The sequence below is a fragment of the Tympanuchus pallidicinctus genome, unplaced genomic scaffold (assembly GCF_026119805.1).
Source record: "Tympanuchus pallidicinctus isolate F22 unplaced genomic scaffold, pur_lepc_1.0 scaffold16, whole genome shotgun sequence".
NCBI lineage: Eukaryota > Metazoa > Chordata > Aves > Galliformes > Phasianidae > Tympanuchus > Tympanuchus pallidicinctus.
The window spans coordinates 8,330,571-8,345,020 of NW_026294679.1; the positions used below are offsets into that span (position 1 = coordinate 8,330,571).

General features: G+C 42.7%; 1 protein-coding gene across 24 annotated transcripts in view; it reads right to left on the bottom strand.

The window, feature by feature from the left end:
* TCF7L2 (transcription factor 7 like 2) overlaps positions 1-14,450 on the bottom strand; it is a 170,442-nt gene that overhangs the window by 100,563 nt on the left and 55,429 nt on the right. For 21 of the 24 annotated variants that reach the window (XM_052677417.1, XM_052677420.1, XM_052677418.1 and 18 more), the window contains one exon: positions 8,341-8,442. The exons of the other annotated variants lie outside the window; for them this stretch is intronic. In XM_052677417.1, coding sequence (XP_052533377.1) covers positions 8,341-8,442 — 102 coding nt within the window. The remainder of the gene's footprint in view (positions 1-8,340; positions 8,443-14,450) is intronic. 24 annotated transcript variants of the gene reach the window in all.

Consider the following 14,450-nt stretch of genomic DNA (forward strand, 5'->3'; position numbering starts at 1 on the left):
CCAGAATATTACATATCATCTATATATCTTTCCTACACAAGGGAGCCTGACTGCAGAGCTACTGCGTGCTGGTGTACAGGAAGGGCTGGTTCAGCTCTTCCAGACTTCCTAATTCTGAGAGAAAAAAAATAAGGTGCATCTGACACAAGCATTCATGGGCATGCGGGGTCTTCCTCGTACACAGAGAGCACCAAAAGAAACTGTCCTCCAAGATCTGATATGTTTGATTTTAGGTCTAAATTTGAAAAACTAGCTCAGGATTTCTTTGTTTTGGATTTTTTGGTGTTTTTTTTGTTTGTTTGTTTGTTTGTTCGTTTGTTTAGGAGGTTGGTTTTTTTCTGTCACATTTGGGGTTGCTTTGGTTTTAGTGAGGTTTTGGTTGTTTTGGGGTTTTTTTTTGCATGTTTATAAAAATTCAGATACAGAAGTCATCAGTGTCTCAAACGACCTCAGGAAAGTTACTTCATGTCCTTATAACTGCTCTAGTAAAATGGATGTGTGAGCACTGCTTCCTTAGCGTGGGGGATCTGCTGGCTGGTTTTGCTCACCAGTCTGTCAGGTACAAGAACAGTTTCAATGCAAGCTCCCCTGGAACCAGACCACTGGCTCCAGTCAGCTACGGTTTCAAAAGCAAAATCTGATAGACAAAAATGTATAGTTTAGCTTTGTGAAATTAGGCACTAACACTGTTTAGGTGAGAGATTAGGTTGTTTTATGAGGGTATCATTTCTAGTTATGTGCAACATCTGTAACTCTCCAGAGGCTCTCCAAGATGGATCTGACACCACCCAGTAGCTCTGCACAGGACAGAGAATGCAGCCTTCCTTCTCTTTACTACAGCTCTGAATCCTTCTGCAGGAGAGAGCACAGTTGTGCACAGTCTATCAAGTGAAATGTCTGATGCATAATCCAATCCCAACCCTTCCATCCCACTGAAAAGAGAAACAACACTGGGTTTGAGCAACTTGGCAAACAAATAGTCCCAAGCCCAGCAATGCCAGCTTCCTTCCTCTCTTTTTAATGAGAAGTATGGGCTGTTTTCTTTATTACAGCACCTGGACACAGCACACAGATCTTGTTTAGACAGAAAATAGGAGGTTTCTGCTCAAGTGGGTTTGTCTGCATAGTGAAGTTTTTGTTCAAGGGCTTGAGTGTGAATTAAAAAAATGCAGAACAGCTATTTCGAATTATCTCTCGGTGTGGACACTCTCATTCAGAACTAAGAGTTTCTTTGTGTGGTTTAGCTTAATCCGTTTCCAAAGCGGATTAAGCTAAACAGCACAAAGGGTCTCTTACTGCTGAATGAGAGTGGCAGCATGGAGAGATAATGAGCAATAGCTTTTTGGAGACAGCTACTTCTATCCAGTATTTGGGCTTTCCCACTGGCCCAAAGCTACATTGGGAATGAGGCAATTTAGGCAAAAATGATGGCACCCGTTAGGCCTCCTGCTCATGATGAGATTGTTGCTCTGCTCCAGTCAGCAGGGACTCTGGCTCCCAACCCATTATTTACCTTCTTTAGTCCCTGCTTTCCTCAGTTCCCATCCATAATCCAGTTATGCATGGGCTCTGTGGGGCCCAGAGCCCCACCAGCCTCAGCACACATCCTCATCGATGCAATCAGCACAACCAGCATGTTGTGACCCTCACACAGACCCTGGGCTCAGCCCACTGTTCTTCCCTGTCTCCCATCAGTACAGCAGCCCCACTGTGGAACACTGGGTGCCTCATTTTAGACCCACGCAAGTCTATACAGGTTAATCTAACACACGTGCTCTGGCAGTATGCACACCACCATGTGGCTGAATCTATTTCAGGTGACAGCCTAGGCTACTCTAAGCTAAACTCTCTCCCAGGGCCTTCTAAATGTAGAGCTTCTACCTCAAAATGCGGCTTTCTGCAATTCTGCCGCACTCCAAACTATCCAGCCAGAAATGGATACAGAATTTAGGAGCTCATATTTGCATCACATTCAGGGAACACCAGATACTTTACAAGCAGGAGATGCAAGATTGTAGCCTGCAACGGACGCACTTCCAGCCAAACTGAAGACGCTACATTTTACTTAAGCCTTCTGACGAACAAGTGTTCACGTATCTCTACCCATCAGCCAAAGCCCTGCAAACGCTCCACACCAGGTTCTCCAAGCCCAGCCACATAACCCACAAGAAACGGACACTCCGCAGCACATGCCAACACATACCCGGCTGCTTTCTCTAAGAGCAATGCTGAGAGTTGCCAGCTCCTAGGATTTTACAGCCAGTCCAGCACTACTTGCTATTTTTCCATAAAGCACGGTAGCCCATAAGCCAAGTATTTAGGGAAGAACCTCAGCCTGCACTTACAGCACACAACAAGCCCCTGAACTGCTGCAGAGAAAAGTTTGAGAATGTGAGGGGAGTATACCCTGCAGGCTCAGGAACCAGAGAACAAATAAAGAGAATACAAAATGTATTATTTAAGAAACAGAAAACAAACAAACACATACAAAAAAAAAAAATAATAATAATAAAGAAGAAGAAAACACATACAAAAAAAACGTCCACCAATCCTCATGATCCTTTGAGACCTGACTCATGATCCTAGAACAATTGGGGTTGGCAGTACTATATGTTTTATAGCATTTATTCACAGCTGAAATATCTCAACATTCAGAGTTTCCAGAGCTGCTCGCAGAGCTCTTGACTACAAGTAAGTGTGACAGTTTGTCCCAGATGCTGATCCAGCCCCAAGGTGTCTTCTAAAGGTACTTCAGCACTGACTGATATTTGCAGAAGCACTAAATCCCTGCTCCCTTCACAGTAAGAGGTACAAATCTGCACATTTCCAGTCTCAGCATTAAAACAGAGAGGTTGCTTCAGTAACCAAACACCACTAGTAGAGAATAGACATTATGACACAGAGTAAAGGCAATGCCATAAACAGTCCCCAAAAGTCTGAATTCCTCTACAAATTTATCAAATTACTCAATGACATTTCTTCTCTGCTCTACTCAAATCAAGCACTAGATTTCCCATTCATATTTAGTGAGCACTGAATATAATGTGTGCTTTATAGGAACCTGTCCAAAATAATTTTATCAGGCTGCTGGTAGATGAATTCTATACTTAGCCCCAAAGACTTGGGTTTGAGCACATTTTAAAACACAACCCTGCCCCCGCCCCCCCCCCCCCAAAAAAAAAAAAAAAAAAAAAAATCACTGCTGTAGCAGTGAAAGATTTACCCACAAAATTCTCAGCAAGTTTAATTTGTTCTATGGCTGAATTCCATGCAGCTCTGAAAATCCGGAGCAAGATGTTTGCACACTTTTGGGCATACATTAATGAAACATCTTGTTTACTTTGCAACTGCCAGAGCAATTAGCCAAATCAAGTATAGAGCATTTAAAAAGCAGAGTCACTAAAGAAGCTTTCCAATTAAGCCTGCCTGAGTATTTCTGCAGTGTGAGTCTGCAGGACCTGTGTATTGGGTCCAGGCACTAAGGCGTGACCAACCTGCCATCAGGGGCTGCTAGGCTGCCACTACAATGCAAACACCCTCTTGACACAGAGCACTGACATGAAACACACACTACTCCTACCCTGACACCTCCACATTCCTGCAGCTCTCAACACAAGCTGTGTGCTCAGGGGATTGCTCTGCAGATCTCTGCAGAGGAGGGTGTCCCGTCAAGGGCACACGTGGCCTATCTGAAAACATCTCAAGAGATTACTGCAAAGGAAGAACAGCCTCTCTACAACAAAATATTAAAGACAAAATACTAAAGACAAACAAAGTAAGAGCTTTAAAAAGCCCTCTCTGGGCACCATGAGTGGGAGTCGCAAGATTACGCATCTTGGCTCTACACATAGAGGACTGCAAACGTGTTTGGATGCACCCCACTTCTGCCCTGAAGCGTTTGATGGGACAGTAGGTGAATTCTAAAATCTAGATAAACCTCATGATTTCATAGGTACTTCTCCTTTTTTCCCTAAACACATAAGTGCAAAACATATGAGATTGAAAAAAATTAGGAGGAAAGGAGAGCAGACTCGGCTGCTCCGACTGTAAATGCTCTGGGAAACAACTCCTGATCCCCCCAAAATGCCCAGCAGCCACAGACACACTCTCCACATGTGTCGAAGATGCTGAGAACAGAGAATACATTTTTGAGATGGTTTTGCCTTAAGTTTTGCTTGTCATATTATGTTTTGAAAACACATTTTCACCTCCTTAAGCAAAAAAAAAGGAAGAAAAAAAAAATAGATATACTACTACACAGTGATTCTTTGTTCTTGGGGATTCAGTCTACTTCATGGCTGTGTTCATTATGTATTAGAAAACCCAGGCCAAACAGTACAAGAAGTCCTCCCCCAAGGTAACATTTACATTTACTTCAAAAGGCCTCCCTGCAGAAGAAAATGCAGGAATTTTTTAAACCTTTAACTGATTTGTAAGAAACATACTGCACCAAACCACCACCATTTTGGGTTCAGACTGTTTTTGCCTGCTACAAAGAAAGCTAAAAGCAAGTCTTTGTGTAGCCAAGACAGCAGGAAGCAGAACCCAGGGAACAGCCTTCACCCATCCCTCTGCCCAAACCAGGGTACAGCTTAGTCAGAATATTTACTTTGCAAATACAGGGAATAACAACATGCACTCCTACAACTGTAAAGAGAAAAACATACACAGATAAAAATGGTTCTGAAGGATCTTGCATTCTGTAGAAGGCAGATTTTAGAGATGCTAATATGCTTACACCTCATTTTTGCTTGCCTATCTGCACCGTAACCCAGAGTTTTCAGGTGAGAATCTCAGTGCTGGGGCATCCAGCCTGCACCCCTATCACCACGCTGTCTCAGGTGAGAAGAGCAGGATAAGTCCACAATCAACAAGGGATTTCAGGGCAACTAGCCTACTTGTCTAGAAGAACTCCCAATTGAGGCCTATTTTACACCCAAAAACTTATTTTTCCAACAAAATCAGAGGTCGGGGGGAAAAAATGGGGAAGAAAATAGCCATAAAATCCTTTCAAAGTCACAGCCTCATCATTGTACTATCCACAGGCTGAATTCAAAATTTTGACCTAGTAAGCTTAATAGCGTACTATTAAAACAATTTTTTCCCCAGTTTTCTTTCACCTTTGGACACAGATAAACAGCATGACTGTGCCAAAGCAAGATGCAAGAGTCTTACAAGATGAGTGAAGCTCCTAAATGCAAATAAATGTATTGGTCTTAAATGGAGCCTCATGCTGTACCTTCCTCAAGACATGCTGAACATAATTTCAGTTTAATATTCTGTTTCTCATTATGGGCCTTGGAGACTCTCTCAAGCCCCATGAAAAGCAGTATTAACCCAGCCCTCAGCACTGGGGGCAATCCAGCCAAATTATTCATGCTGGTCTTTTGCTTCCATTTTTGTATTCTTAATGTTCTTAAACAAATCTGAAAGGAGCAGGGCTGACAAATAGTATAGACTTTACTTAAGACATTATAGACAGCCATGTTCTGCAGACCTGAGCCATTAAGCTCAAAACTCACATTGAAGCCAAAGGGAGTTTCATCGAAGCTGGGTGTAAAGGCTGAGGCCCTGACAAAGAGACCGTGTTAATCAGAGCCAAGCACTGAAAAGCAAGAATGTTAAATAGAATTTAAAAAAATAAATAAAAAAAATAAAAAAGAGAAAAATGAAAAAGAAAAAAGAAAGAAAGAAAGAAAAAACCCACACGCTTTCCTTCCCTCTCTTTGTAATGCAGCTATAAAGATTAGCCTTCATACTGATTTCAGAGATATGCTAAAGATAAGAAATGATTTGCAGGTGTTAGCATTTTCCTGTAGATGTTCGGGGCAGCACAACTGAACTCAGGAAATAAAACTGGCACGGATAAGCTTGGCGGGCAGACAAGATGTAGCAGCATGGGTGGAGAGCCCATTTCTGTCCCTATAGCCATGCAGAAATACAAGCTTGTCCATGAAGTACTGCTTATTGTTCCATGCAAGCATTCTCAGATAGGCAGAAGGAGGTATGGAGGTACAGAGCCCAGTACAAGAGCAGCCAAACTCCCCCCCCCAGGTGCTACATGTGGCAGTGATGAGTGGGGACCAGAGAAATCTTACACATCCCTGGATAACTGGCATACACTGCTGCTTCATCTGCTCTCCATCACTGCTGCTTCCCTGAATGCCACTACCCAGCCCTTTCTCACTTTAACCAAAAAAAAAAAAAAAGAAAGAGAAAACAACAAGACAGTTTTACTCCACAGAATGCATCTGACCTGGGGTGGATGCCAGGAAAAAGTGTGGAAAAAAAGAAGCTGCCTTTACTTATTTGTTTTAACAGAACAAGGCAAAACAGCTTTCTCTTAGAAATAATAACGAAACCTTGCAGAATCTGCACTCCCCACACCTCAAAACCCACTGCTCCCCCGTCCTGCTCTTCCGCCTCCTCCTCTTTCCTCCATCATTGTAAGTAGCACAAAAGATCACATTACAAATGCCAGCTGTGGCTCTTTTGGAAGGTGGCCTCCATCTCGGAGGTAGTATATGTTCCTCACAGCTTAAGTGGTTGCTATGGTAAATATGCTTTTTATTGAATAGCATAGTGAAACTGCTTTTAAAAAGACCCATAAGAACCCCATAAATGGTCAAAATACACGGCAGATCAACCTCAGCCTTCCTGGAAACAGGTTTTTTCTTTATTTTCCAAAATGATCTTGATTTTTATACTGGCAGCGCTCTTTTTAGTGCATATGTGTGTTCAACTTATCTTCATATTGCCCATTCCCAGTGGAGGGGCTAAGGGGGCTGGCAGTAGTGATGCTGTGAGCAGGGAGCCTAACCAGGACCGGCACCGCAAGCTGCTTTGATTTTCAAAGGCAAGCTGGAGGGACAGCAGGCGCTCAAATGTGCAGGTGATGTCCAGTTCTGCCACCCAAACTCAGCCTGCCCTTAGGCTGCCAACAGCTGGGAAAACTTCCCACTACCTCACAAATCTTCCTGCAAGACCATACTACCAGCAAGCCTAAGCTGTGAACTCAGACCCAGAGCCCAGGGGTAGTCGATTCTTGGGCACAGCATTTAGAAAAACACTAAAAGAAAGAAGTTATTTTGGTGCGTCTCTTATCAGGGAGAAGACGGTGACAGGTTTTGATGGCTGCCCCTTTCTGAATAAGCAGCCAAACATCTCTTCTCCCACCTCTTCCTTCAATAACAGCCCAAGCGCGCAAAAAGGAAAAACAAAGTCATTCTAAAAAATGGAAGCAACCAGTGTTTCAACTAAGCAAGTATTAGACTGTACTCATCACTTTGCCACACTGGGCAGTCCATTCTGCAGGCTATTTTAGAAGCTATGAACTCTAGAAGATATGGAACTTTTAATTAAAAACAAACAAACAAACTTAAGGCACTCATAGCAAAGGGCTGACACTTCTCAAGTTAGAAACAATAATGAAACAACAAAAACTTTTACTAAGATTTAAAATATCTAACAAACCATATACATGTCTAGTCTATCAACTATATCCGCTTTAGACTTCATAACAGAAGAGAAAGAACAAGTATTGTCTCTTGGGATCAATCTTGTCATCCGTTCATCATAAAAGTTTTTAAAAAACACAAAATTTAACAATAAAGAATCACAGAAGAAATATTCTAAACCACTACATGCCATTTTTCCAAAGATATATTCTCCAGATAGGCCCTCAGAGCTAAACAGCTCCTTAACGATAGATTGTGCTGAATCTGGCCAGAGGTGAGGAAAGGAAATGCATAATGCCCTTCTGACACAGAACCATATAAAGAGATTCTTTTTGAATCTGTGTGGATGCTCTTTCAGAAAATAAAATGAAATTCCAATACTTTTCTCATGCAAATTTGTATTGAATATTTCAAATTCAACACTGTCTTTCAAACAGATGCAAGAAAATTTAACCAAGAAGTTAATAAGATAAAAGACTATAGAACAAGGAAGCATTTTTTTCCTTTTTTTTTTTTTTTTTTTTGCTTTCGGAAAGTATCTCTTCATTAATTTCAGTTCAACATAATCATGTGTAAACCAACTGGATCACAATTCATTGCCACTAAATCATTCTGTGGTATGAAATCTTAAAGCATTTTCAACTCTATGCTCTCCTAATAAGCACAGAGCTAAGCAGCATAAATGATAATTTAACAAGCGGCCCAGCAATGAAATATATATTCCTTCCTTTTACCATGGGCTTCTTAGAGTTTCTGTTTCTTTGCAAGTATTTATCTTTCTGTTTGTGCAAAAGAAAAGTGATGACAATCAATGCGATTGAGGTCAAATGCCTTTAAGAAAAAAATAGAAAACAAATAAAGAACATCTTCCGTGTTTACTTACAACAATGTGTGCTGGAGATGGAGACCTAGCATCCTTGAGGGCTTGTCTACTCTGAAGGCTCCCTGCCTGAACATCAAGCAGTGGCCATTTCATCTGCAGATACTGGATGGAGGAAACAAAAATGGGAAAAGAAAAATGAGTTCAGAAAAGAAAGGCAAAAAAAAAAAAAAAGAAAAAAAAAAAAAAAAAGCAAATCTTAGGTAACATGGGCAAAAAGATATAAATTAAAACGTATGCAAGGAGCTGAAACAAAAATTAAGACAATTTTGCATGTTTGTGGAAATAAAAAAAAACATCTAACAGTCCCATCCCACCAAACCACAGTTCAGGAATAAGAAAATATGGCAGACTGCAGAGACAATACTATAATAATTTTATTAATCATAGCAAACCTAGAAAAGCACCCAGAGGCAAAATATCATAATCACAAAAAGAAGATGGTACAAGGAAGGGGAAGGTAGATTATCAGTCTCAAGAGGCAGAAAACACCTATCAGTAGTTAAGAATATGATCTCAGTATTTAAAGGATCATATCTGTTGGCCCTCTTTCAATAAATGCAGCATGTCAACATCTCTAACTTCACCCTGAAGGCAGATGTCTGCCCAAAAAGCAGTGCTGAGTTCACATCCATTCTCGCTCTCAGCATCTATCTTTTCTCCTTTCCACTGGCTCTGGAAGTCCCGTGGGTTGTTTTCTTCTTGCTCATCATCACCAGGAGACAACTCTTAAGGGACTTGCACAGTGTAACTTATTCAATTACATAGCCAAACTCAATAATCTCTCCAGCTGCTGATGTCCAAGACAGAATATAGCCTGATGCATACACTCTCAGCTGCTCTGGCCAGACACTCACAGATAGCCAGAACATATTTATGTCACGGATGCTGGTCTGAATATAAGGTCGATCTACAGTATAAGAGGGTGGTGATTCAGAAAAGGAAAGAAAAGTAGAAACAAAACAAAACAAAACAGATCCTCACATCATCAAGTATCAACTAAAACTAAATCTAATTTCTGTCTGAGCTTTACACTCCGTGTGGTGATACTCTGTGCCAATGGTCAACATGTGATCTCTAAAAGCCCTATATTGTGCAGGAAAATTTGCTTACTGCCACATACTTCAACCCCCTTCCAGACCTAAGAAAAGCAGCTGTGTGCATCGATCTAACCACTACAGAAGATCCTGTTTAGCACTGGACTCCGATTGACCTAACAGGTCTATTCCTAGAGAATATCTAGAGAAATAGTTATGTTTACTCATCGCTTTTTTGTGTGTGTGTGTGTGTGCAAGTTATCTTGAAGGAGAACCATGCACAAACAGCCCCTGCCACTCCAACTAACAACGGAAGCTTTATTTAAATCTCCGTGAAGGAAGGAAGGAGATCTGGTTCCACGCTTTCAGCACATCACTATCACATTTGCTCGTGTATGCAAAACATTTGCTAGCATGCAAGGCCAGTTTGCTGCAAGACCCATAGGCACTGACCAAAAGCAGGAGGATGTACTCCCATTTCCCATCGCTTGGCAGGTCTGAGATTTCTGCGCTACTGGAATGCAAATAAACAAAGCCATACTCTGGATTTGTGCTCCATACAAGTTCCTCAAGTTCCAAGAAGTCTTGTATTTTTATTCATCTTCACATTTGGGATTTGTGCAGTGTGGACCAGAATGTTTCAGCAGTTCTTGAAAACAAGAAATAAAACCCAAACAAACGAGAACTAGTCTACTGTAAGCAACTAATTTCTAACTAATTTCTAACTTTCTAACTCATATCACTTGATAGTGAGCCTCTGGATACTTGATCACTCGTATCAAATCCCTGTTCTTCCATGCAGGCAATCACAACATAAATTCAAAAGTTGAGATTACGTTTGTGGTTTTAAAGAAATGCTTAAAAGCACAACCCAAATGCACAGAAATGAATTCAAAACTGAAGATGACTGAGAGCTTCTTAACTTCAGGGTGGATTTGATACATTTCAGATTTGTGAACAGCACCATTAAAACAAGGCACTGATAGATTTTTTGGAGTCTGTCAGTCGTCTTTCACATTCACTGATCTTAACTCCACCACGTAAAGAGGCACGCGGATTTCCAGGAAGGAACAAAAACTCCATAGCATTTGTCCTGATGGGTCACAGTGCCTAACAGCTTCCCCTGTCTCTTCAGCCAGGGAGTGAAGTACTAAACACTGGTAAAAGGCACTGTCATTCTAGAGACTGCATTTATTTCTTCTTCTGAGGCAGATGTCTTCACAGGATGTCTGCCTCCTGACACGTGACTGTTTAGGAGATGTGAGAAGTTACTTCTAGCACAGCTAAAGTCCTTACAAGAACCAGCCAGCTTACAGAACATGGCCAGTGAGTGACTGTCCACCTAAACAAAGCAGCCACACGTTTCCATGACCACTTGATCATCATGAACAGCTCTGGAATGCCATAAACCTGATAACTCCTGAAGGATCTCACGTCAGTAATTGTTCTAAAAGACAGGTCAAGAAATGCATGGGCTTCTCTGAGTCTGCTCCTGAGGGCAGACCAAGAAACACTGACACAGCAGCAGAAACTAGCTCACATCAGAGCCTATCTTGCCAGGAGTTACAGTAGGGGTTATAAAGCTTTCAGGACTGCCTGCTCTGCTCTTTTTACTAGCACTAAGTTCCCATATGGAGAAACAGGGCAAGACAGCATGACCATTCCTGTTCTACCTCCATCTTGCAAGAGCCAAGAGATGTAGTTCAAAAAAAGCTTCAGGAAGAGCTGGCCAATGCTTTGCTTTTCTGTGCTGTAAACTCTTACAGTTTAGGCTCTCAGTAAAGTCTGTTACCCATTCCTGCCAAAACAGGTTCAGAAATCTTCCAGCAATGGCTCAAACACAGATGATGCCAATTGTCTGGAACTCGCTGTTTTTGGGCACCCTTTGTGCCCAGCAGGAGCAGCCCTAACCAGCAAGGCCCCATTTCACACCTACAAAACATCATCCATTTTCATGAGTGAGGGTACGAGGATCAGCAAAGCAGCTTGCACAACTCCACTGAGCAGCCAGCCCTCATCACAGGTATGAGGCCTATCCATTATGCAGACAGGGCCACTGGCCTCAAGCAGACAGACCTACAGCTTCAGCGGTGGGATGGTCACAACATAGGCTGTCCTGCTGGCTGCAATGCCAGCCCCGTTGATAAAGTACAAAATATTAGCATTGTTTAAGGTGACGAGCCTGACTCAAAGTCTCCTCATCCAAGAATTGTCATGCCTGTAACACAATATTGATGTGGTGGCTTATAATTCTTATTTTACATAAAAGCTTCATTGTGTGCCAAATTCAATCTCCACAGGCTACCTGAGCCACAGATTTTTACGAGTCTACATTTCAGCGCTGCGAGTCTACAATACACATAATTTTCAATTATGTTAGGGCAGAACAGGATCACTGCCTATATAACATTACTGGTTGGAGGAAATGAGACTCAGCCCTACTGCCGAGCGAGCTAACCAGATCCAGATGGTGGGCAGAGCACGGCCCGGCCGAGCTGCAGCGCGGCTGCCCTCCACAACTCTCTCTTTCACAATGAGGCGGATGCCAGCCCCAGCCCCTCCGTGCTGCATGGGATCAGGGGAGCCGTGTCACGGCACCCACGTGCAGCACAGGGAGGGTGAGGGAAGGGGAGGGAGGCGTGATGGCTTTTGCAGGTCTACTACTGCTACACTGCGCTACAATATTCTTATTAAAAAGGAGAAGAAGGAGAAAAAAAATCAGGCGCTATTACAGCAGAGAGGTAAATCCTTTCCTTCCTCAAGCAACTAAATAGCAGGAAATCCTATTCTCTCGGCCCTAAATGCAGATTTGAGCCAGACAGTTCCTCTGATTTGCAAGGAGTCCACAAAAATTCAAGGCTGACTTTCCCAGCCTCCAACACTGGGCTTGCATTCCTGCACCAGGGGGGAAGGGGAGGAGGGGGAAGTCCTCACTGCCCTGCTCCTGTAAGCGCTGGACACGCGCTTGCTCCTCTCCCATCCTGGGCTCAGTTGGAAGTCACAAACTGCCTGCACAAACATCAGACTTTTCAACAAGTTAACTCTAACAAATCTGTGCAAATTATTTCGGAGGAAAACTGTTGAAATAGGCTCCATTGGCATGCTTCTGACATTTTTTAAAGTAATGTCATCTTGGCATATTTTATTTCTGCTTAACAATATGATCTGATGGGGACATTAGCATGTGTGTGTTTAAAAAAAAAAAAAAGTTTTATGGCAAGTCTCAGAGAGCTTAAGCAAAATAATTGTTAAGCTCCAGGCCTCTGCACAAAAATTAAAATACGTATGGGGTGAGTGGACTTGAGAGAAACCAAAGCTTTTAAAAGGGCTGTTAAATTGTCAGCACAAGGGAAAAGGCAAATGATTTGAACAGTCCAGATTTTTTTTGTAGAAGGAGAAAAAAAGCACCCCAACCCTTCCTTTCTACAAGCAGTATGTCCTCAACTCCCATCTGCAATCAGGAGGTCCTGCAAAGTAGGGGCACAGTAGAAGCAGCTCTGCACAGGTGTCCCATCTTCCCCTTCCTCCCCCCTCTCCCCACCCCACAAAAAAAAAAAAAAAAAAAAAAAAAAAAAAAAACACTCAAAGAAATGGGGAAACAAACATGTTTTCCAAGATTTCACAGCAGAGTTGGTCAAAAGCAGCTAAAATACACTTATTGGACTGAAGGAGTCCACTGGAAACTCTCACTCAAGGCCAGCAGCCCCCACCTCTGAGGCTCACAGCAGTGCAGCCCTAGTGTCAGGGATGGCACAGAGCTTGCAGGTGTTTCCTGCAGCAGTGTCCGACCTGGAGCTGCTCCCTTGTCACACTATTGTTTTCATCGCTGGAATGCCCTGCAAGTGATGGCTCAGAGCAGATAAATACATAAACACTTTTTTTTTTTTTTTTTTTTAAACTGTTTTTAAACAAGAGGGAAAGCAACACTTTCCAGCTCAGGTTTCCTGCAGCTGGTGCTTATTAGCTCCCAGGAACTGAAGCAGGCAGGAGCAGGACTGCTGGAGGTGGGAACCACACAGTGCCACAAGCCATCTCCTAAGCATCACAGCACACCACTGCCTCCAGTCTGAGCTCTTCCTGTATCTCAGCACAACACACCAGGTCATATTCCTGACCCTAATCCTGCTGTTAGTCAATTCTTCATCAGCGCTGCAGGACCGCTTGGAAGTATCTGCCAAGACGTCATCTTTGAAGCTGAGGAGTTTATCCAATACTTAGCAATTCTTCCAGGAGGGCAGCTAGGCAAATTTTAGCTAAAGATCCACTAGTAATCCTGGAGACTAAAATGCTAAGGAGAGAGCTGAGATTTATGGGGAAGGCAATGGTAGCAAAAGCTATAACAAAAGTGTTATTGCTCTCTGCAGACAAGAGAAGTAGTTGCAATAGGATGCTCGTCTTGGTGCCTACAACAGAAGGTCTGCAGTCTACTGCATCCCCAGTGCAGTCAGAATGGAAAGCCTATGAGGGTTTAAATGGAATTAAAAAGTAGATGTCTCAGCTTCTTTATCCTTTAGTCCACCTCCATCCCTCATTGTTGTCTTAACACCTTGTTTGTGCAACATGAGAATAAAACAAACTACCAAAATAAACAAGCCACTAGATTTGAGCTGCATCAAACAAGGGGTGTCCATCAGGGAGAGGGAAGTGATCATTCTTCTCTACTCTGCTCTTGTGAGGCCCCATCTGGAGTACTGTGCCCAGGCCTGGGGCCCCCCCAGCACAAGAAGGGTGTGGAGCTGTTGGAGTGGGTTCAGAGCAGGGCCACAAAGATGATCAAAGGACTGGAGAACCTCTTCTATAAAGAAAGGTTGAGCGAGTTGAATTTGTTCAGCCTGTAGAAGAGAAGGCTCTGGGGAGTCCTCATCACAGCCTTGCTGTACTTGAGGGGAGCTTATATGCAGCAGGGGGACCGACTTTTTATGCAGTCTAATGGCAATAGGACAAGAGAGAACAGCTTTTAGTTTAAAGAGGAGAGATTTAGGTTAGATATTAAAAAGAAATTCATTACTTAGAAGGTGGTTACTGGAACAGCCTGCTTGGAGAAGCTCTGGATGACCCATCCCTGGATATGTGCAA